At 42.0% G+C, this 25,277-nt stretch overlaps 1 protein-coding gene across 2 annotated transcripts in view; it reads right to left on the reverse strand.

The window, feature by feature from the left end:
- Positions 1 to 904: 904 nt before the first annotated feature.
- Positions 905 to 25,277, reverse strand: part of LOC147261966 (guanine nucleotide-binding protein G(olf) subunit alpha) — a 50,786-nt gene continuing 26,413 nt past the window's right edge. For both annotated transcript variants that reach the window (XM_086204300.1, XM_086204301.1), the window contains exons 6-12: positions 6,718 to 6,772; positions 6,555 to 6,628; positions 4,771 to 4,829; positions 4,474 to 4,594; positions 3,957 to 4,087; positions 3,785 to 3,852; positions 905 to 2,141 (exon numbers count right to left, since the gene is read on the reverse strand). In XM_086204300.1, the coding sequence (XP_086060426.1) occupies positions 1,995 to 2,141; positions 3,785 to 3,852; positions 3,957 to 4,087; positions 4,474 to 4,594; positions 4,771 to 4,829; positions 6,555 to 6,628; positions 6,718 to 6,772 (655 nt within the window). In that variant the 3' untranslated portion in view covers positions 905 to 1,994. The remainder of the gene's footprint in view (positions 2,142 to 3,784; positions 3,853 to 3,956; positions 4,088 to 4,473; positions 4,595 to 4,770; positions 4,830 to 6,554; positions 6,629 to 6,717; positions 6,773 to 25,277) is intronic.

Below are 25,277 nucleotides of genomic sequence, written 5' to 3' on the forward strand. Positions count from 1 at the left end.
GTGTGTATGTATACATATTTACCGTATACATACATAGGTATGTACACCTAGGCACACACATAATTAAACATGTATAATTGTACATATATATTTATATAGACCTATAAATTTACATGTACATACATTTATAAAATTTTACACACAACGCACACTCGCCCTCACACGCACGCACACACATACACACAATGCGTCTGTGAGTCTATGTTTGTCTTATGTACACATGCGCACAGGCACGCACATCAGTACAGATCTCAGACATACTTCATATCGAAAAAACGTTGGTTCCTATTAAAACAACACCAGGTTGCAATTTGGACACTTTCAATGGATTTCCAATGTTTGTTTAAAGCTGTGAAATTCAAAAAAAAAAAAAAAAAAAAATTAGAATAAAATAAAAAAAAGGAGGAAAAATACCCCCCCCCCTCACCCCCAGAAAAGAAAAAAAGAAAAAAAAAAAAGGCATGGCGCTGCAACATCTGGTCTTCACTGCAGGTAAGTGGTTAATTTGCATAATGTATACAGGTTTTTAGGATTTTTTTTCCCTATTTTTTTTTATTTTTTTACTAAACAGCATTTCCTTTTTTTTTTTTTATAAACCAGAAAAAACTAAACTCTACAGAGAAAGTCCCCTACCCGCAGTCTTCTGCTGCCGATAGAGTTTGACATCAAGCTGTACAGCGCAGTCGAAAACATACTTACATCTGAGCTCATTTACAGGTACAGCCATAATCAAGGCACAAAGATCTACAAGTAGATTTGTTTTTCTTTCAATTAAGTTGTACAAAATAATATTACATTTTACAGTCTGTACAGGATAATTCAACCTTGCACAGTGTACAAGTTAACCCCCCCCCCCCCAAAAAAGAACAATACATTTTTCTCCCCCCTCATCCCCCCACCCCCCCACCCTCCCCTCAGTATCTCTATGCTAAAAGGATGGTTTGTGTGGAAAAGGAGGCAGGTCCGAGTCCGTGGAGGCAGCTCTGGGGAGCCGCGGCAGGGCTAAGGTGCAGACAGCTCAGTCCCTTTTCCTTCATTTCAATCCTTCTCTTGAATCTCCTGCCCCCACCCCTCCACTCACATGTCTCTCGGCTGCTCGGTCCAACCTGCAGCTCGGCAAGCTAACATCGTGACAGGATAATAAATATTGTGATGCTACATTGTGTGTATGCTTCCTCTGGAGAAAAAAACAAAAAACAACAATAACCAAAAAAAAAAAAAAAAAAAAGTTATTAAGGAACCTGATGCAAAGTGCATTTATCTCTTCATCCACCGGGTTCCCCTCCGTCCTCTCCCTGCTGTCATCCAGGTGTCGTCCACTCTCAGAGGAGGAGCAGAGGAGCTGTTAAAGTTGGAGGGGGGGGAGGAGGGTGATGGGGGCATAAGGGGGAGGGGGGGGTCAAAGGTCATGGCGGTGATGCAGTGACAAACACATGCGCTCTATCAAATGGCATTCCTCCTCCTTTTCATTGCACTCTCGCACGCACTCTTTTCTCTCTCGCACACACTCACACTGCCTCTACACTGAGGTCCTCAAGGTGTGTTTCATGTATCCACACCCACTAGTTCAGGTCCAATGACAAAGCCAAAAAACAGATACAAGGGGGGGAAGGGGGGGACCAAAAACATAAGGAGGTAGCCCAAGGCTTAGTGGAATGACAAAAATCAAGGCATTCAAAAAGGAAAGATTAAAAGAAAATGCGGCACGCAACAAAATTTGTTCCCCAACCTTCCATTAGCGGTGGTGAAGGGGGACGAATCAAAAAACCAAGAAAAACAGAAAACTAAGGAGTCAAGAAGAGGAAGAGGATTTGACACACTTCAGTAGTACTTCATAGTCCTCGACAGGAGGGGTGGTCAGGTTTCTTAGAGGGTGAAGGAGGGTGGAGGTTCAGAGGGAGGAGGAGGATAGGGTGGAGGAGGAAGAAGAGGAAGGGTTTGTCAAGGATGCAGAATGGTGGAGAAAACACAGAAGGCTGACGGAAGCTGTCCCATCACAAGAGTTCGTACTGCCGCAGGTGCATTCTCTGGATGATGTCCCGGCAGTCATTGAACACCCGCCGGATGTTCTCTGTGTCCACGGCGCAGGTGAAGTGGGGGTAGCAGTAGTGTCTGCCGTCGCCGCTCGCAGTGCTGATGCGCTGAGGGAGGAGGGACACATGAGGAGCATCACACTACAGCTTTGATCTGACCGCAAACCACCATCCCTGTTCACTGACCCTGACCTTTCACCTTCTAGAACAAGTTGCTGCTTTTGTATTTCCATCCTGCCGAACTTGGAATGAACTAAACTCCATTGGTGTCATCATTACTGGTCTAAAGAGACAAAACCTCACAGGGGCGGAACGGACCTGGACTTGACAAATGGCAGAGCGGCGAAGAAATGAGATGTAACACTGAGCTTTACTCGCATACCTGACGTTACCAGGGCCGCCAATATGGAGGTGTAACCGGGTCTAAACTCTCAACAATGGGCTGCGATACTTTGTCAGAAGTACACAAACAAGGAACCATCTTGGCATCAGGCACCGGCGAGACACACGGCATCCCTGATTGTTACTAATAATAGAGTGATAATAGGAATTTTCATGTCTCACTATGAGATAGTTTATATTCATAGTAGCATTTGGCCCATTAGACCAGAGACAAAGATCTACGTCTGGTCCCTCCAAGTCAATACAGGGCTGATGCAACGTCACTCATCATTCAAACTAAGCACATCTCCTCACTTCCAGAGGAGGGGCGGAGGGTGAGAGCGCCGAGACACCTACAGCTCTCCGCCTCTCTCAGAGCCTTCCTTTCACAGCTTCACTGTGGGATGTGGAGGAGCACAGGCATGCATACGGCAACATGTCAGGCAGCATGTGATCTCCTAAACCCGTTGTTAAAAGGAGCGAGCTGATGTCTGCACGAGGGGAACAAAGGAGGACTCATCCTTGTTGTCCTCATCTGACAGCAGATGTTCCCATCACATCCTCCACCAGGATGGTTTGATTAGTTAGCCTGAGATCCAGATAGAAAACAGTCCAGCTTCTGAAGAGGGAAGAGCGGACTGACGGATGAGTGATGTTGCGTCAGCCATGAAGACAGAGGGCTTTGATCAAGATGTCATGACTGCAGCCCAAACAGGACAAACGTGCTTCTGTGGAGGGGGAATATCCCAGAGTGACACTAAAAAGATGAGTACGAGACAGAGGAGCAAGAGATGCAGGTCAAAGCCCTGGAAAAGGTTCAACCATCCAACGCTGGTGGGATAATGTAACTGGGAACAAAAAGAGCACACATTCAGTGCTGTGTTCATTTTTGTATCTTTTATGCTGGTTTAAGTTTGTGTGCTTGAGTTGAGGAATTCGCTTTTCAAAATGACCAGTGACGAGGGTGCATTTTCCTCGATAACCACCCGCTAACCTCGTGATACCACTGGGTCATTATGTTGCAATATTGTGCACAATAATAACAATATCACTTTTCACAAAACTGTGCAGCATTAATCTTCAATTTTGGTCAAAAATCAGCGACAGGGAATGGCCTTGTTCCCTGCCCAGACACCAGTTTGCAATCACAGGTAACGTGGGGTCACTAAAAACCGTCGTTGCTGAGCAGCTCATTGGTTGAAAACTTGTTCTCAGGAGAATCTGGTGAAAGTTCATCAAATCCAAAACTTCATAACACACAGTTGGTGTAAAACCAGCCACAGAGAGTAAAAAAAAACCCAAACAACACACTGACTTATGGGGACACTGGTCAGCTTGAGCAGAGTCCCAACATCCTGTGAAATACTTACGAGAAACTCATCTCGGATGAAGAACTTGGCTCTCGTCACTCTTGGGTCCTCACCAGGTTCAGGAGTTGCTACAAAAAACAAACAAACAAACAAACAAAAAAAACAAATTCACACTTCACACGGATAACGGAGGAAGAGAACGAGTAGCCAAGTATTTCAGTGGCACACAAACCTTCATTTGGTATGGTGTAGCGAGCATATTCAGGGAAGTAGTCTTCAATTTTGGATTTTCCAGCTAATACTTTCTCAGCGAGCATATCCTGCTTGTTCAGGAATAATATGACCGATATAGTACGTAACCATCTGAGAGAGAGAGAAAAAAAAAAGCAGAAAATGCTGCGTTAAAGACACCATACCAGAGAGGAGTAAAGCTCCGTCAGTATAGAGATGTATAAACAGGAGTAGAGAGGCAAAAGGGCAACAGTGTTTGAATTTACAACATACAAACAAAGTCGCACAGCATGTTAAGCATGTTGTCCACTGTGGGAGTCACATCTAAGTTCAGTGCGGTGAATTTACGCACCGCTGCTTTTTATTTGTTCTTAAATGTGACACACCCGCTGGTCTGTGTCAGTGTTTCACTGCTATGCTAATCATGTATCATGGAAATGACACTAAATCTGATTGGGATTTAAGATGAAACCGGTAGGGAAGCATCCCCCTCGGCTCTATGGGAGCGTCAGCCTCACCTGTTGTTCCAAATACTGCGGAAGAGGTCCAGGGCTTCCCGTAGCCTGTTGGTGTTATTGTCTTCCCTTATTACCATGTTGTAGCTGCTGCTGGCCACCACAAAGATGATAGCAGTGACGTCTAGAAGGAGAACAGAGGTATTTTCTTTCGGGCAAATACCTCTTACAACACTCATTTGTTTAGGAATGAGCCATACAAGGAGTTGGTGTGATGATGGAATATGAGATAGGAGGAGAATGTGGTTGATGTGTGGCGATTTGAGGAAAAACAAGAACATGAGGCTAAAAAAGTCTCACCGTTAAAGCACTGGATCCATTTTCTCCTTTCATCTCTCTGGCCTCCAACATCAAACATGCTGTAGAGGAGACAAAATACTAGGTCAGACTCAGATGACAACACACTCATCGCTGCCCTCTTGTGGTCAGTGGCTCCACATCTGTGGGACAGCAGGTACATGAGGTACGCTAGTTGGCATTTCTAAAAACAGCAACAATATTCAATGATTATCCAGATGATCACAATTTTTTTTTTTCCTGTCTTGACGTCAGATCTTGCTTTCAGTGAGACGAACCAAATTTTTTAAAGAGAGTACATATGATGTGGAAAAGCTTTACATCCACAAGCCAACTGCCTTGTGCGACCGTAGCTGGAGGCTTGGAAGACTGCACACCCACGGGGGGAGTTGCGTCCCAAAGATTTTTTTTTTTTTTTTAAATCAATCATTGAGGATGATATAATTTGATACAAAGACTCATTTCAGATGGTAGAATAAGTCCGCTGTGTTTGTGATTCGCAGAATTTAGTGGTCTCATCTGACATCATCAAAGCAGTTATGAAACAATTACACAAATTTTATTAGCTGCTCTCGTAACTGCTTCCGACGTTCAATAAATAGCCTGGAATACACACTGGTTGGGCAGGAAATATGTTACTACACATTTCCTGCCCAACCAGTGTTAATCATTCATATTAACGGTATTTATGTTATTCAAGCATTTCACATCATGATATGACAGGTTTCTTTCCAAAGGTGTGTTATCAAAATGACTTTGACAGTTCATCTGTTACAGAACAGAAGGGTCGCACTGACATCTCTTGAAATAAAACTAGGTATTATGTAAAACACATTTTTAAAAATCCTCATAAAAGACAAAAAATATACACAGTAGAATCACAGGCTCACAGTTGTATTCCACTGCCAAGCAGGCAAACTGCAGATTACATGCCTTTTGACTGTTCGTTCAAACTTACATTTATTGTGTAACACACATTTATGATGTCACTTTTTATTTCCACTTTTACTTCACAGCTGCGCTGAGTTCCATCCAGGTTTATCAATAGAAATGTGTAAGGGGAAGACCTTGTACAAAAAAAAATAAACTAAAAATCACCACACTACGATTATTTAACAGGTAGTGGCACTACAAGCCATCTGCAGGCAGGGGGATTTTTTTGTTTTTATAAAGAAACACAGTACACGTATAGAGGGAAGTAGACGCCCATATTTAAACACACAAAAAACAAAAAGCCTCAGTATCAATTTCACCAATTGTAGGACGTCACCTCAGTATTAATGTGGATGTTTGCAGGCATTTGTTTAGTTTTTTTTCCTGAGGTCACTTCCTGATTCTAATAACTCGGTATCTGAGTGAATGCTCCTGCCAACTTTGAAGGAATTCCCTCTGGTGAGTATATGTGACGCTTAGTTGTTCTTTTATTTCAGTGCTAAATTAGCAGTGGCATCTATAAAATCACAATATGCGTTTGAGGTTTTCCCCCCCCAGGGTGAGTAGTGCCACCCATCAGGAAGTGCACAAAATACAGACTGGAATCTGTGAATGGAATGTCGATAAATGTATCATCCTTTTTACAGGACGTATAAAAGTCTGATCATGCATACTAGCCATCTATTTAACAAAATGTACACAAAACTTGAAAACATACCAACATGTAAGCAAACAGTTTGTATAATAATAAGAAAACTGCAATTTGATTGAATGTGGGAGAATTATATGCATGGATGGAGCATGAATCATACACAAGCAAAATACACCTTCAACACGTGAAAGCTGAGACTTACTGAAAGTTCACTTTGTCTACTTGGAACCTCGTCTCAAAAATCCCTGAAGTTAACACTCGGCAGCGTAGCAGGTCCTGTAAAACATGGCAACACACAATTCCAGGTCAAAAGCAGAGGAGGAGAATGGAGTTATTTAACAGTGATTGTTCACAGGAGGACTGACCTGGTCCGTTGGTGTGTAATCACTCTGTCTTACAGAGTCAATTCTGTCCAGAAAACTGCAAAGAGGAAAACAGAACAGCCTCAGATTTAGCACTTTGTCAATTTCTAGAAGCTGCAGGAACAGAGAGGTTATTGAGATGTCACAATAAAAATCAATTTTGTGACATCAAAGGAAAACTTCAAAATGATCAAGATTTGCTGGCATAATTACAAAGCTGAATAGTTTGATAAACTGACTGAACCCACAAAAGAAAATCAGCTAATCGTACCCCAATTCATCTCACACGGACCAAATTCCAAAATTTAAATCACAAAATTAAAACCCTTCAAGCTACCTTGAGTACAGCACCTGTTCCAACAGACATTCTGTAAGCTACAGTGAACACTGCAAGTGGTGGCCGCCATGTCCGACTCCCTGAAGAGTCAGTACTGTAGGCCGGTGTTTAGGCAGCTTGTTGCCACAAGAGGGCAGGGCTGCTCAGTCTGGGCTATTTTGGTCTGTCTCTAGCCAGAGTGATTACATAAGGCGGTTACTGAGGAGGTTAGACAGCTTGCTATTGCCTTCTCTTCACTACTGAGAGCATGTGCAGCGTTAGCAGCAGGAGCAGCAGCAGCTGGGCCTCGCTGCAGCAGGGCAGGCAGGCTCAGGACTCTGACACTGGGGACACACGGTCACACAGGCCCCTGGAAGGTCGACATCCCCCAGTTACGAGACTCCAAAAATATTGGTGTCCCAACCAGAATGCATACAGATGAAAACAAAAGGTGCATTACCAGTCCTCTTTAGGAAATCTATTTTATGCAACTGCATGAATTATGCATATGTCAATAAAATACTGTATAACTGGCAAAAGACATTTATAATATTCAGCTGCCCTCTTCAAAATGCTTCAGCAACTCGCTACAGCAGGGGAGCAACACTGGACCACGCCAAGGTTAGAAACAGGGGCCCAAAGCAAAAATGCCCTTGAAAATTGTACAAATATGTTTGCCAGCATGAAGTGAAAATGGGATATTCTCAAAAAGCCAAGTTAAGGGAGCAAAAACTCACAAGAATACAGTTTATCATTGCTCTTAATTATACATTGCTGCAGATAGTCCAAGTCATACTTGCTCTACTCTGACAAAATGTCTGAAAGAAGAATAAAAATGTAGAAAGAATGGTGAAAATTATGATTTTCTTCAATAATGAACTTAATAATCACATGCAACTCCATGGATGCATGACTTCAGTGAAATGGTGTCTGGTGTCCAACACAACCCATGAAGTCTGTTGTAGCCCCTTGTTGGCGGGCACAACTGCCTTGAAATTCACAAGTGCAGTATTCACCGACATATTTCATGCAGTTGAAACACATGAAAAATCCTAAGCTTGAGGAGTACAACCCAAAAAAAAGAAAAAAAAAAGATGAGGACTGAAAGAAGAGAACCTGATGCTCTATGCGAACTTAATCCTGGGTTCAAGGTTCTAACTTTACAGGACACAAATGCGAACCAAACAAGCACAACTATCGTCCAGCCACCAGGCCTCAGGATGTCACGGGACAGTCTGCTAGAAACTTGCACATAAGGTGAGTAGTCAAGGTTCAAGTTTCAGCCTGGAATGGCTGACAGTTCATTTTCAATTCAGCCTAAACAGTAGTACACCCCAACACACCCATCCAGACTTAATTAACAGAGACTGAAGGCTCTATTATTAACCATTAGATAACAGAGACAGCACTCATGTGCTCTGACAACATTGTGATAATCACACCGACTCTATTTCTGCCTCACACACAAGAGAAGTGGGACTATTTCTTAAATAGCACACGACTTTCGCGCACAAAGTTCATACAGTGGACCAGACATAACAGATATGATGGAAATTAAATTATGTGACCTTATTTTCTGAATGCAATTCAGTTCGATATAAAAATAACGTGCAATTTTAGTCGTCAACCACAGAAAAATGTAGCGATGAGACCTGCGAGGAATTCATCAGTCAGAAGGTTGAGATAAATGTCTGGCTTACGAGATGGAAAAGATATGACACAATCCCAAATCACCATCCCAGTCTGAGGTGACATCTCAAAATGGCTCATTATGTTCAGGCACACTGTACTTATTAATCAGATATGATGTGAGTGCCAAGTCGTGCCCTCAGGCTGATCAGCCTGGTCCAGAGGTCTCATCCAGGATATAAAATTCCCACAATTCATATCTGGCGACAAGAGCAGGAATTCAGAGTTCACTCTTAAAGAAACATGTCTACCATTTTTTGAAAAAAACAAACAAACAACAAAACACACTTGTTTGCCATCTTCCCCAGAGCCATACAAGAACATACACACCCTTCTCTCCCTCTGTGTGTGCATTGGTAGACACAGAGACTGGCTAGTTAGCTTAGCAAAATGAATGGTAGTGAGTGAGACATTCAAGTGTAACAGGTTGTCACGAGAACCTTTAACCAACAGTGTTTTTTTACTCTAAGTTCTGACTCAGATAACAAAATCATATAAAACCTGTGCGGACCTACTCTTCTCTTTTCATTCACTGAAAAATCACTGGAATCAATCCAGGAATAAGGAAAGAATCAGGCTGAAAAGCAGAATCGCTGGTGGCGCTGCCATCAATACAATCTTATCAACATGTCCCATCCCTAGTCTATATAAAACTTAAAAAGCTTAACATCACATGAGACAAAAAAAATAGGAGCAAATTCTCACGTTTGACAAGCTAAAAAGAGGAAATATTTGATATTTCTGCCAGAAAGAATACACAATGAGTACTTAATTACTCAGTACTACTTTTGATTACTCTGAGTGTTACTGTTAGATTACTTCCCTGATTAACAAATGTAAAATCAGTGCTTTCTAAGGAAAACTGTAAAAATGATCTTATTACAGATAAAAAAAAAAAATGTACCTTGAATTGTCAACTTGGAAATCCTCTAATATTTACCCAAATTTTATTCAGAGTAGTCTTTTTGTCAATTAGTATTTTACTGAAGCTACGATTAAAAAAAAAAAAAAAAAAAATCCGACAACCTAGAGAGTTTTTAAGAAGAAACCCACATAAAGCTCCCAAAAGCAGACACATTCACACACAAAAAGCCTCTCCAGCTTTTGCACCATCACTGCAACAATATACTGTAGAGGTATTTTTAGTCAGCCTTTCTTGAAGAAACTAGCTAGGTTATAATTACTGAATGCTTTGTGACTGTCATGTGACAAAAGTAGTATTGGTAGAGCTCTGGAGAGCCAAATATAGTCTTCGTACCCGGCGAGAAAGAAGAACAAGGGTCCAGGATCCAGGGAAAAAAATGGTGAAAAAGATAACATTGACAAGCAACTGGCCATTCAGATAATGCCTTATCAAGAGCTTTGGGTGCAGTCTTTAGTGTCTACAGCTGTTCTGGTTGAGTGCTACAAATAGACAAGCCGGATTTCATGTCCAGGGAAATCTGTGGTTTGTGCTGGTTTCTTCAATTTCCTCCCACAACCATTCCCTGCTGGCAACACAGATCTTTATGTGATGTGGTCATTCTAAGCAAATTCGTGGGTATGAGGAATCACAGGCCACCAGTTTTTCACTCTGTTCTTGAAGTGTCCGCAACACGTGAATGTAGAACTATGATTTATTGCTATGACGGGAAGTTCTCTGCTTCGGTTTACCAACAAATCACATATATGCAGAAGTATTTTCTCATTTCATTTTTAATTTTGCCTACCATCCACACAACGAAGCCAAAGCAAGAAGTACTCCATGACAGTTTGCTTGTCGCAGATACAAAGCTAAAACGCACCACCGTGTAGTCCAGTCCTGCCCCTCCCTCTGTCTACAGGGCTGGGTTTTCTCTGTATTTAGCCAAAACACATTGTACTGATCCTACGGGCCAGTCTTGCTATGTATAGACATTTGTTGTGGACAGTATCACTTGACTTGGCCTGGTCCTTCTGTATTTGTTGGCCTCATCTTTCCATGAAACTCAGACACAAGCATGAATACACACATCCTCACACACACACACACACACACACACAAACACACATCACTATGCTGAGGGACAGTTGATTCTGGGAGGCCTCGGGCTTCAGCCCCCACGTGGTTCAGGTCACATGTTGCTGCTCATTGAGCAGAAAGGAGATAGAAGGGAAGATGATGGTAGTGGAGAGGCGGGGAATTAAAACACGGGACTCGGGGACACGGGTCACCCGGCTCTACAGGGGGAGTCATCGTGAACACGAGCACGGATAGCAGCTCTTTTACCATGAAGTAGCTTTCACGGAACTTCAATCAGGAAAGTGTGACCGTCTTCCAAAGAAAAGAGACCACAACGCGGACACAATCGTGACTTCATAAAAACATTCACTGCCAAAAAAAAAAAAACCTTATTATATCAAAACCAAGAAAACAAGCAAGCCAAAAAACACAAAAAAGACAAGAGTTATTTGTGCAAAAGTGAAAACAAAATGTTGGACTTTGAACGAAAGGCTGGAAAAAAAGTTCCACAGACTTCCACAGAGAGGCAACACTCACACCAACCGGCAGCACCCAGCCTCATCTGCTCATTTGATAATTGGGTTGACTTTTTACAAATAGTGGACCTTCTTTAATTAGCAGTGCAGAGGATCTAATCAATAGTTTCCATATTTTGAGCCGCTCAGGCCAGCATAATGGACTTTCACTTTAGCCTGCAACTGACTGGTGACAGCCCTTTAACACTCACTGCTGGACACCACAGCAGCACCACCACGCTGCCGGTGAAGCTTCATTTAAATGCCTCGGTTCCTGTGTATTAGAATAACGTACCTCTTGATGTTTTATATTCATTTTACCTTGGCCACAATGAGCCGTTGATAAATTATCAACCGTTCTATATGTTTGGGAGAATATCCACGACAAATCATTGATCGGAGAGAAAAAAATAGCTGCCTGTTCTTTCGCTAACCTATTACTTTCCAGCAATACTTACTGGTTCCAAACTTTTACATATAAAGATTTAATGGTTTGTTTGTTTTTGTTTTTTTGGTCAATTTCTGTCAAATGTCCAGTCTGTGGACGGTTTGATGGACAAAAAAAAAAAGCAATTTGTACATTTAACGACGGGCTTGGGGAGTGGTGATGGCCGTTTTTCATATTTTCGTGACAATTTATAGACTAAACAATTCACAGACTATGAGTGAAAATCATCATAAGCTGCAAACCCCAATATGGAGAAACAGAACTACCTTACGTTGGCAGATCTCTGACGGAAATCTGATGGGTGGTGAATGACACCACCATTCTAACCACACAGATGAGAGCACATGACTTCTGGCAAACAGGACAGTCACAACAACGACTGCTCATCACTACACACAGCGAGAGGACTTAAGGCCTCATCGGTCTCCCCTTGCAGGACAAAGGTAAAGGTGGGGCTGTGCAGGATCCTGGTCACCCGATGGAAAGATCTGAGCCCGGGGTCCAGTTCATTCATCTGCACAGGAGCACTGTGCAGTTTGGGAGATGGATCTGAAACTAGGCAAATCCATCAACGGCTCAGTGGGTACTTCCTAAATATAGGAGCAAGAACGGAGACACTCCTGAAAGTCAAACTAAATCTTGTGTCAACAAAAGTGCCTGCTTTATCTCAAGGCCGCCGATTGGCCTCCCAGGGCCACATCAAGTCATGGTTTTGAAAGGTATTGTATAAAAATATAAAATACATTGTAAAGCCATTTTGTCTCTGTTCCATGTCTACATGGACCATTCTTTCACCGTTCTTTGTTTCAAGCAGCAATGATGGGAAGCTCCTAACCATGGCTTCAGTAGTGAAACAGACTCAGGGGGTTCTCTAAAATATAACCCAAGCCTAAAATCAATCTGTCAATATCTGTCAGCGACTGAATTAGACTCCACCAGAAATAGACCACTGAGAAAAAAATGGTCAGAGCTACAATATCAAGCCGGTTTTAAGTCTCTCGCCCATAAACAACTACAGCCACAAGTCAAAAAAGGTGCAAGTCAACTGGTGACCCACTGAAATGAGCTTTTCCCCTCATCAAAATAACAAATGACTAATATCTGTCAGTATCAGCGCAGATTTCACATGCTTGAACTGAGCTTTACGAGCTCAACAGGGTGTGGAAGGGATTAGATATTAACACGGGACAATTAAAGTTAGCTATTCAAAGCAAATCCATCTCCATGTTGTTCTTTATTTTCAGATGTTAGATAACGTTAAACATGAGGATTCTCTGAATAGAGTAGAAACAGAAACAGAACCATCCAGGCCTCTGTGTGTGTGTGTGTTTGTGTGTGTGTGTGTGTGTGTGTGTGTGTGTGGGGCGCGCTATTTGTGTAATTCAGCCACTGGCCTCCGGGAGGCATCCCTTCGCTCCTGCTGCACACATCCTCTCTTCCAGACTGACCCTGCCTGCTTTTAGCAGCTGGGTAACCATGGCAACCCCAGTCGGTCCATACCACTCCTCTCGCTCTCGCTCTCTCTCTGGCTGTCTCTTCCTAAGCCAGGCCGTACTTGTATCCCTCCATTCCCAGAGTCTCCCATACATCAACACAAAGCAGAACCAGGCTCTGTGCTCGCCTTCCGCTGTGGATGTGTGTCAGCGTTTATGTATGGTGGGGAAGCAGAACAAATTCAAGATGAAGAAGACAGATCACTAAAGAGTACCGCCATCTCAAGCACATAACCAAAAAATAAGTCACAGACTTAAAGAGATGCAAAGTTAGATGTTACCAAGTTGTGTGTGTGAGTAACACAAAATCACAAATAACATCCTGCAATGCAACATTATTCTCGTAGTATGTAAATAATACCAGACTAAATGTCTAACTCACAGGGCGCTGATATATTAAATATATCAACATAGATTTTCTATTACTTGTAAAACAACTTTTCATACCACTCAGGCCCTGAACTTAAGACCAGGATTGCAGGTATGGTCCTCACACATTGAAATCAATGTCTGACAGTGCTTAGCCATTATTTTCAGTGGGGCAGAACATGGGACAACTGGCTGGGGTGGTGTGTTGGACTGACAAACTTCTGCACACTCTCGCTCTCTCTCTTTACAAGGCTACGAGTCCATCTGCTGCTGCAGCATCTCTGGCTAGCTTTCTCGCTAAGTCAGGTGACAGTAGATCAAACTTAGAAATCTTACAACATTGAACGTTTGTTAAAACACAAGTCAGCATCATCTGAGGAGGAGCACCCAAACAGACCAAAAACAAACAAACAAACAAACACAAAAAAAAAGCGCAAAAGGCAGTGCCAGAGATGTTGATTTTGACAATATTAGCCCACAGGATCCTCACACAGGCAGCGGTGATGTTGCTTAAGATGAGTTTAAGGCCAACTGGCCCTGACTACTGCTGGAGGTGTTCATAAAATGTACGCTCCTGTGCCTTTTAGAAGCCAATGACATACAACATCAACTTTACAGGTCTTACAGCTCTAAGCAGATCAACAAACAATTACAGTGTGACAAGAAAAGGGAGGGGCTTTTTTAAAACCCACAACTGCAGAAAACTGTTGAGGAATTCATCAAATTTGAGGATAGCGACAAGATGCAAATCGAAGTTAAAAACACGAGGAAAAAAAAAAGAGGCAATGGAGTACCAAAAGCAAATTTTTGATATTCTTAAGACAATGAATTGCATGTTGAAAATCCAAAGCAGATGTTTAAACGACTGAAAAAACAATAAACCTTACAGTAAAGTGCTTGATCATAACGCAGTAATCTATGTTCTTCCATTGATGCGACATCCACGCCGGAAAACAATGTCAGTTGTGAAATCAGCCCTGCAAGGTTAAATGAGTTGAGAGCTGAACCAGGGGGATAATTGATAAGGATGTTGCCAGCCTGGCCATAGTAGTGTAAACTATATAATGACACTATATGGCTAAGGAACTACGGCCATGTTGCAGCAGCCTGGCAACAACCTCTATCTCTGAGGACTCAAAAACAAGATTAAAGAGAAAATGGTCAAGAAACTTCAAAAAGAAACACACACAGTACATATACTTTCAGTTTACAGATACTATGGTAAATAATGTCTTTCAGTTGTCAAAATTAATGCGACATCAGATTTTTTTTCGATTTATCTTTCTTGTATGTTCAGTTCATCTGCAAAAGTGAAAAAATCCCATACATAATCTGTTTATCAGCAGAACTCGAAGCATTATTTTTCTGTAAAAAGACTATTTCATAATAATTTCAGCTCTAGTTTTCAGTGTTTGAGATAAAAAAAAAAGATAAATTGGAAAGTAACATGCACAATGGAAAATGTATCCAGGGTATATTTCACCTTTGTTTAACTTGCTGCAGCTGTAAAAATAATCAGAATTGAATTTGACATAATTTGGTTAATAAATAATCATTCAGAGCACAGTGTCACTCAGATAAACCACAAAGACATAGGATAAGGAACCGGATGTTTCCCTTACGAAGCATATTTTCTTGACACTTTTAGACGAGATCCAAATCATCAGAATCCAAGGTTAAGAACGCCTACAACAATAAATCACCCAACTAAACAGCCCAACCAAGGATTGTGCTGGAGCCAAATGTTTACTTAAGTTAGCCTCCATGCTACCTCCTTCAGTTCAAACTGTCTATGCAAACAAACCTCTGTGACAGAAAAATATAAAAGGTTTTTAAAAATAGCTTGTGACCTCCTCTAACCACATTCCACAGGAGGTGAAAGTTGAGGCTTGTTTGACTAGTGGCCGAGGTAGAGAGAGACCTTTTGCCTGGGTGTGGCTGCTGGATAATACTAACTGCTAGCCTCCCAGCTAGCCAGGCCTAGGAGTAGAGTTACACAGCAGGCCGAAACTCAGTCGATGCTGCTGCTTTGAAATCCTCATGTGATAACAAACATGCTAATGTCAATGCTAGCAAACATAGTCATGTGCTTTTTGTTGGATTTTGCACGGCTCTGAGTCTGCTGTTGCTCACTCTGATAGGCCGGCTTGGCGGCAACAAGAAGAGAGTGTGAAGCTGGGAGCCCCTGTCATGATTAGACAGTAAAAATGTCTCCTTGCGTGTCAAACCCTGCTTTGATCAAGCCCCCCATCTCTAGCAGTGGAAGAAATGGTTGGGCTGTGTGTGTGTGTGTGTGTGTGTGTGTGTGTGTGTGTGTGTGTGGGAGAGAGAGAGAGAGAGAGAGAGAGAGAGAGAGAGAGTGTAGTAGAGGCAGAAGGAAAGCATGTGTGTGCATTCATACACTTGCAATGATGTGTTTTATGTTGGGGGCATTAAGAGAAGAGACATATGGCCAGGCAGTGTGTAGTCCCTCACACACACTCTCTCTCTCACTCACAAAACCAACACAGAGGCGTTTTGTGTCTCACCTTCTGCTACTGACCTTCCCTTTGTTTACAGCGCATTGCCGGGATACTCCCTTTGATTTGGCTGCGCACACGTGACCCTCCGCCAGTTTCTGCTCTGCAGTGCTGCTGCTAAAAATAGCCTCAGCTTGCCCTGGCTCCACAGCTAGTTTACATAAGCTCTAAGGGAGGGGGGAAGGAGCGACAGGGGGGGGGGGGGGGGGGGGAGAGGAGGGGGAGCCTCAGAGAGAAGCGAGTGGGAGCAGAGGAGGCGGAGGGAAGGGGGTCTATGGACGACCATTCCACAGTCTCTGAGCAGGGAACCTGCAGCGCCACTACTGTCCTCCAGCAGTCTGTGCCTTTACACTCCTGGTCAACAGCAGGGTGTGTGTGTGTGTGTGTGTGTGTGTGTGTGTGTGTGTGTGTGTGTGTGTGTGTGTGTGTGTGTGTGTGTGCATGCGCGCGTGTAGTCCGCACACAGTAGCAGACTTGCGAATATCCGCTATTCACTAGCCTCTCTCTGTGTCCGTCCTTTAAAATGGACGCACATTTAAACCCAAAAATAAAAATCTATTTATAGCCACAAGTCCCTTTCTTTACGTGAAACATAAAATTCCTTTTTTCACAGCTACTTTAATCACATTAGATTGGAGAGACGAAACCAACAATTGACACTGAATAAAAACTCAAAACATGAAACTATTTTGCCACATGAAAAACAAATTGTTGTGATTTACCTTGGACAGTGACAATTTTAGTTTCTGACACTGAACTTTGAGAATTACATGTCAAGAGTACATTTTGAAATGTTTCCCTTTATTTCATTCAGCAAAGCAGTCTTTCAAATCATTGACTAAAATGAATACAGGCTGTGAGAGCCTCTGGTCTCTAGAAACAAAATAAAAACACAGTGGCTGTGTAGCTAATCTTGTGACATGTAGCATGCTATGCTGGGCAGCTTTAGGCTCTCTTCACTGTCTCCAAGTGCCCAGGCAGACAGAAAGATTTATCGAATCAACATGCACAACTTCCATAATACTTAAAACACTTCTTCTAATGGACTGAAAAAAAATAGTCCACTGATAGTGTAATGTGAACTTTCAGGCCCTAAAACCTCACATAAACTTGTTACAAGTTCAACAATACCTCATCTGCAAAAAAGGTTTACACACCAAGTTTGGAAAAGGCTTCATGTGGGGAATGACATGAGCACTCTTTTGTTCTGCAGCATTCTCTCCACTGTTGCTTACTGGGCTCAAGAGAGGACTGAGTAGACAGACTGAGAGAAAGAGCAAGAGTGGGGGAGAGAACGAGGGAGTCGGTCCCACAGGGGGCTCTAACAACCTTAAGGACAGTGGTTTGTGTAGATGGAGTCCCACTGAGCTTCCAGTGGATCAGATTCTGCAGTTCAGCTCAAAACCACTCCTTCTTTTCCTCAGAAATCATGCACACAAACACGGATACACACTCAGACTCACTATATTCAAAGACTTGCACACTAAAATACACACACACACACACACATTCACTTCCATAGTGCCCTCTTTGATTATTCCTCTGTCAGCTGACAGCAGGGTCATCTGATTTCAGCAAGTGACACAAAGGTTTTTGATAATCTGGATTAAGGTTTTTTTAGGAAACAATCCTTACAATATGTGTGATTTGGAATGCTTTTTATCTACCTTGACTTTTTTTCTTTTTTAAAAAGTTTAAACAGATATTTTTAAACACCTTCTTCCATTCTAAACGCCCTATCTCTCAACCGAAAAACAGTTTGTGTATCCACCCCGTGATTCAGATGTGTTCCTTAGTGTACCAGCTTCTCCCTTGGTCCATGCTCCGCCACCCCTCTACGAATTTTTGAGAAAACTTTTGGTATGATTACGCAAAAACTACCAAGCCAGTGAGACAGAAAACACAACCTCCGCGGTGGAGGTAATGACATCTCAGCACAAGACCGGATTCCGTTTTTTTCTCAATCCGAATATCGATGCCCCAAACACTGATCACAAGCATCACACAAGACTTTGGAATAAATGCAACACATAATTTTGGCTGCTCCATCACATCTAAAGCTGTGGATTTTACAAGCCGTTCTTTGTTGAAGTCTTATATTGGCATTTTTGTATGCGGTAGACTGGCTCGGAGTCAGATGAGGCCATCTTTGTGAGGGATGTTGAGTTTATTCATGGACATTCCCTAACTTTTTCCTTGTCTACGAACAGCATGAAACATTTCCATATTCAGTTGGCATGAAAGAACAATCCCAACTGAAGGTGATTCCTCAGGACCTGTCCATTTTTCCACTGGTAGCTGTTCTACTCACAGCCACGCGCAACGTTGCCTCTACTATTGCCTTCTGTGCATTTCCCTTCTTGAGACATAACCCAGATTGCTTAAAATTCCCTTGACAACTAAACTTAAACACGACTTGCAGCATTGAGCTATCCATCATTTTTGTCTTAACACGAGAATTTAGCTCAATTTAGCTTGAACCAGCTTTTTACCGCTCCCACTTTTCTCCCTATCTCGAGTTTACGATAAGGAATGGAGGCCTACAAAGTCTATGGACACAGATGGGCAAAACAAGTTCATGTGTTTGATTTTGAAGCGGATTATCAACTCCCAAAACAACAGAACAGACATTTCAAGGTGCGAGGCTCGCTTTCCCAGGGGGTCTGGTCAGATTCAAGGGAGGCTCAGTTAATAGACGTGAGAACATACTAGACTATAATACTAAAAAGGACGCTTTGTGAAAAATCCTAACTGTATGATGGTTAAGAGATGCTGTAGTTTTGGGGGAATTTTTTTTATTGTTTTTCCTACTTTCCAACAGTCAGAAACTAATAAATGACTTGGGAATGACCATTAATGTATGTGGTGACCCTAAAGTTATGTAAACCAGATATATTAGGCTAGCTTGGCTCACTAATTGACTGTCTGTGGATCAAATAACGTAATGATCCTACATACAGTAGGCATCCAAAAAAAAAAAAACTACAAGTAAGGAATGTTCTCTGCTATAGAAGCTTCAAACTGTAGATTTTGCAGTAATGAATACAGTAACTTTACTCACTATTACTGGTAAAAACATGGTCGATGAAAGTTTAGTATAATTGCACAGCCTTTTCTGGCTCTAACGAGACAAACAACACAGAATGGAGAAACTTACTTATTGCAACTTGTCACAAAAGGTTAATACATACACAGATGTGAGGCACACCCAGAGCCTGGAGATGGCCACAATGAGACTCATGTACATCAAATCAGCTAAAACATGGAAGAAATCAAGGAACTTAACAGTGATGGAAAAAAGCAGTAGTGACATGCAGCCAGTGTATAAATATCGCTCTCTCGGGCTCTTCCGTGAAGAGAAGAGGCTCCTTATTGAGGAAAGCCACTGTTTGCAAAGCGTAGCCCCTCTGTTTCTGTAGGCCCTTCAGGGGCCGGGGTTGGCTGACAATGCTGTCCATTCTTAGCACTTTACTGCCCCAGATGACTGCGTCAGTGGCCCCCAGGCTGGTGACAGAGTCCCGTGACCAGCACTACATCCAAGCCCCAACCTCAGCCTAGTCAAAGAACCAAACTTTAGATATGCCTATCCATGGGCCCATCATCTCCACATCTACAGCACTGCTGGAGACATGTCCCACTGTCCATCCTGGGTCATCTACACCACAAGACATCCCTTTCAACAATCTTCCTGGCAAGAGCATGAGTATGAGCACAAGGGTAGGAGGAATCAAGGAGTTTCGATCGTTATACAACTGCATTATTCTAACCTTATTAGTTCAATCTATTCCATGATTAAGAACATTTACGTCAGCAGATACAGATAAGAAAACCTCAGACACAAGGATCAAGACAGGTGCTCAAAATAATCAATTACAAAAACACCAACACGCCAAAAAAAAAACTCATTGTTTTTATTGCTACTTTTGCCAAAGTCTACCTTTACAGACAATTTTGGATTTCAAAAGACTGTGTCAATTAATATTTAGGCACGGTTACAGTCAGCAAATGGTTTGATTAACATCTCTTAAAAGTGTGCGACACCCACTCATGAAACCCACTCATCCACCCTTTGTCGGCCAGTTTTTCTTTGCTCTTTCATTTAGACCTCATCAATGGCTGTGGTGCCAAATGCACGAATGTCTCTAGAAGGCTAGAGCAAGAACAATCTGATAGTTGTCTCAGTATGGTGAGTCAGGTGAGTCGGGGCCAAGTTTCTTCTGCCTGTATGTTGTGCATTTGTGTGTGTGTGTGTGTGTGTGTGTGTGTACTTGCTGTACTGTTTTGTGTGGCGTTATAACCATTCATTCTTGGCCGGATTAACAACTTCAAAGTAATGATCACTAACACACAAGGTAGATAGTTCAGAAACACATTTTCTTTTGGTCATTTGATTGAAGCGTAACTACCCACAACGGTGTGAGCCTAACTAACCCACCAGCTGCTTCATTTCAGGGCGCTGAGAGACGCTGAGGACAGTTGCAAGAGTTCAGTGACACGATCAACACACCTAAGGGAGCGGTTCTTATTTGTCAAGTTAGACTTTTCCTTGATGGAGGAACTTTTCCCTCCGCAATCTCGTGAAGTTAACAGGTCAATTCAAGTCAGCGGGTAAACACAAGTGTGTCTCGATCCGTCCAGATTTGAAAATGAGTGCCCGAATCTAATGCGGTCTGCAGGGTGAGGGAAACGTTAGCTTCAGCTGACTCTATTATGTCAGTAGCACAAGGATCAGCCAATAGCATAATTCAGTTGCAGTGGCCAGGTTTCTACCAGTAGAGGGCAGTCACTTTTTAAACTGTAAATGCTTTGCACTAAAATGTTAAGACATTGAAATGAATCAAACAACAACACTATCAAAGACAGTTGCTGCTTTGGTTCATCTGCAATTACTTGGTACATAGAAAAAGAGCGGAACAAGTCCAATACAATTTCCTCAATGAGAGAGTCAGAAACAAATTTTCAAACAGGAAAAGTTGGGCATTTTAGTTTGAAAATAGACTTTTTGAGGTAACTACTACACAAATGCTTATGCTATTCATCTTATTCATCACATTTTAAAAATGGTGAAATATGGCAAGCTTTCCCAAGTCATGTTTATTAACGATATTAAAAGTGTCTCCAGCTGTATTGACAGAAAAACCTGGTCATGCTTGAAACTGCTTTTCTATTTTCGGCCACCTGGGTGCTGCAGAAACAAGTTGGGCCCTACCATATTTGATGTTAACGTGACCAACGCGTTAGCAAACATTTGTTTATCCACATACATCCAGCAGTTACAGAGCTACATTAAATACATTTGGAGATGCATGACACTGGTGGAGCTTTAAGGGTGAACCAAAACAATAAAGTTGGAGAGGACAGCTTGACAGTGGGCTGAAAGTCACTATGAAGCTTTGTAAAGCTGAGAGGAGCTGCAGTCAGCTGATAATTTCATGTAGACTCATCATTGAGACAGGCGCCTCTGACATTATACATTTAACACATTATTATTGCGGAAAAAACTGATCAGATTTGCATTAAATAGGACTTTTTTGACACTAAAACAACAAATTGCTCCGAGCCCAAGAATGCTTACATCACTGTTGAGCTGTAAGAGCTTGATTTTGGTGGTGTATCTCACCTATCTGATGTTATATTTTGTCACAATAGTTTAAATCCACTCCCGTGTCAGGCTTTGTATGCACAGCTACACACTGTAACACACACGCTGACAAGTTTGCACACCAAACTGTAGGTTCACTATTTAGCAAATATAATATTCTGCAACAAAGCTGCTTGCTGTATTTGTGGCTGGTTGCGTGTGGCCAGTGCACATGCAAGTGTGCTGTGCTGAAGCCCACCTTTTCCCTCCATGGCAGGCCCAGGGAAGCCCTTCGAGCCTTGGCGTGGTCCAGAGCGCTCACACTAGTTGAATGAACCAGAAATCGGGACTTGGGCATCATCTAGTAGGACATCAGTGAGTTGGCTATTCAGCCCAGAGAAAGTTGCAAGTGTGAAAAGGTAGTCGCGACAGTCACATGGAGCAAAAGAAGTGCAATTTCAAGATGTTTTGAAATGTTGCGAGTTGCAACAATCAATCTTATTGTGAATCACGAGTCTGAACTGGGCCTTAGACCAAATGACAGTCATCAACAACAGTTAGACATACTTAAATATATGAATATTTGCTGAGGGATTGCAATTAATACGCGCAGGAAAAAAGTGAGAGGTCTGGGAGCTCAGATTTGCGTGTGATGAAGTGTTTGATTTTGCCATTGACACATCCAAGGCATTGCAATGGAACCAGCCCGCTGCAGCTGAAAATAGCTCATAATCAATCAACTGGCAGACACATATCTGTGCTCTTAAAACGTATAAATGTGCAACGCAGAGGGCGGATCAATGGGTGACAGGATTCCAAAAGCATCAATACGGACATGCTCTTTGGCATAACAAGCATTCCCCATCAGCCCATACTTATTTCCTGTGCTTTGTCCAATGGGCCGTCCAGTATTAGGTCTGCTGGAAAAAATATTTGCTAGTGGAAAAAGGTCTGTGAAGGACACCGGAGATGAAATGGCAGACATATATAATCTGCGTTTACAGCATCTAAATAAGTCATCGCTATTTAAAACCAACATTCCTTTCCCCTTGATCAGATGGCAATTTCATGACAGTATATCTATTGTGGTTGACTTAGCATGTAAGGTTGCTGCCTGCCAATCTCTTCCTCCCCCACACACAGCCATGGCCAACTTCCTCTTTAATTCACTCAGAATGACTGAAACCACTCTTATCACATTCATGATCCAAGACATAGCCTACACACACTCACACAAAAACCTGTTAATGTTACGAGAAGACAGAGAAGGTGTGGAGAGTGTGAGTGAAAGAATAAATGTGTCTAGCATTACAAACATGAGTTGAGGCTAGCTCAAGTGTAGCTAGCACCGAGATAGAACAAAGTAGCATAGCCTCGTTATCAAACCCATTTTCTTTTGTCTTTATTACTAAATAAATAAATAAATAAATAACAAGGAAAACACAAGATATATTCATACTGGAATCAATGTCAAATCAAAATTCAAAGTAATTAACCTCGCACATTTTTCAGCACAGTCTGGCTGAAGCTGTTTGCTACAGTACTTGCAGGAGAGTCAACGATATAAGTGACAGTCATGACAGCTTTAGTTTTGTGTGTGTGTGTGTGTGTGGGGGGGGGGGGTCTACTATAACACAGGAAAGTATCTATGAATGCCCTCCATACAATGGGGTCAGGCAGAGGTTAATACAGAGAGAGGAAGTAAGTGAGAGGCTGCAGAGACTGAAAAATTCCAGACATCAATCAAACACACAGCACTGACATCAGCAGCAGAATGTTCATTATCGCCATGTAATTGTGAGATTTGAAAATTAATCACACCAGTATGATGATGTTAGTTGTCCACGCAACATAAATCGGTCTAAATTGAAACATTTGTGTTTATATTAATTAGTATTTCTAAACATACGCGCAAAAAGGGGGAAATTACAAGTTACAGTAAATCCAAAAAGAGTACCAGACAAAAATCACACACATGCTGTCTAACTTAGTCTTTAAAGTATCCCAAAAAAAATGTATGTAAAGGAATTAAGGTGGTTAAATCTGTGTAATGGATCAGGGCTCAAACTGGAGCCACAAACCACGAGTAAACAGGAGTTCTTCTAATAAATGAGAATTTATCTCCAATTTATCTGAACTTCCTCCTTGTTGCGAGTTTTCCTGAGTCAGTAAGTTTAAATAACGTGAGAAAAAGCTGAATTATTGCGTTAATCGGACTAAAATTTGGACTTTTAGAATTCATGAAAACAGTTTAATTTGAATGATGTCGTACCTTTCAATGTCAGAAAAAGATAGCTGGATAATGTGGTTAGGAATCTACTAACGCTGGCATTTATATGCCTACATCGGCCCAAAACGGGCCCGGTGTTCTGCACATATTCCCTCGCTGCAGCTGTGGTGTTTAACCTGAATATCGAACAGTGCGCAGTCACCATGGTGTGTGAAATTACAGCAAACACAATGCATTCCTGTTCAGACGAGGAGATAGACTTTATATTGTCTTAGCTTCTTTAAACAAATGAATAAAATAACAAAGTGGCCTAATGGAGCTATGACTTTACTCGGCTGCAACTGGGCACGTAAACCCACTGATCGATAGCCAAGAACTACCAGCTTTCAGGCTGTTGTGTGCTGACTTGATGGTGGTGACCACAGAAAATAACTACAAATATTTGCGGTCACAGAGTTTCACACCCTCTTCGTATTGTAGTTTATGGCACTGTTGTAAATGGTGGGAGAGATTCCCAGTGCTTTGGCTTTTGGAAGAAACCCCTTTGTGGATTCGCTACAGAAAACATGGTTCTGCTGTTCATCTGATATTTTAAATCCAACCCATCTCTGCATAACAGATCCATTGTTTTTCTTTTTACAAGCAGAGTCTTCTTCGGCAGCACGTCTTCTCTCCATTTTGCAGAAACTTATGAGCAAGTTTGTGTGCAGATGGAAAATGGGGGCGGGGCTGAGCAGAGAGATACAGAAACTGGCATGGAGTTACGGAAGAAATATTTTATGTAAAATGATTCTAATTTATCGTCAAACAAACAATATGAAGCTGTCTTTTTTCACCTTAAATGTATACATAAAATCCATCCACCAACCCAGCCTTATATTTAACAAGGGAAAACAAAATATTTGTCTCATATTTTATGTAGTTACAGTCATCACACTTGGACTGCGTGGTTTTTAACTACGTGAAGACTGAATCAGCACTTGCCTTGTCCATGGCAATGTAGTTTATCGTCATTGTTCATCTACTGACTACACATATAATATAAACTTGTTCGCTTGATGTGTTACTTTCTAACTTTATGAATTAATGAATCAACTTCATCCAACACAACTTCTAATCACATAATCTTTTTAAACCGAAGAAATGGCTCGAACAGAGTTATAAAACATTCCACCCTTTTCTCCTGACTTGCGTTTTTGGATATTGCTCTACTCTAAATTTAGCTGTTCGTGTGCAAGTCCTCAGTTTTTGGATGACTTTAGCTGCATACAAACAGGAAGCAGTGATGTGGCAACCAGAGCCTGGAACGTCCACGAGAAACTGTCCACAGCAAAGCTACAGGCAACAAGTGGATCGCTTCATACGGGTTTGAAGCTTCAGCAAGTAAATGACTCCAGTGACACTCATGGCACCAGACCTGGG

This window comes from Aulostomus chinensis, chromosome 5, assembly GCF_037954235.1.
Source record: "Aulostomus chinensis isolate RoL2024-O1b breed Wild chromosome 5, RoL_Achi_v1.0, whole genome shotgun sequence".
Lineage (NCBI taxonomy): Eukaryota > Metazoa > Chordata > Actinopteri > Syngnathiformes > Aulostomidae > Aulostomus > Aulostomus chinensis.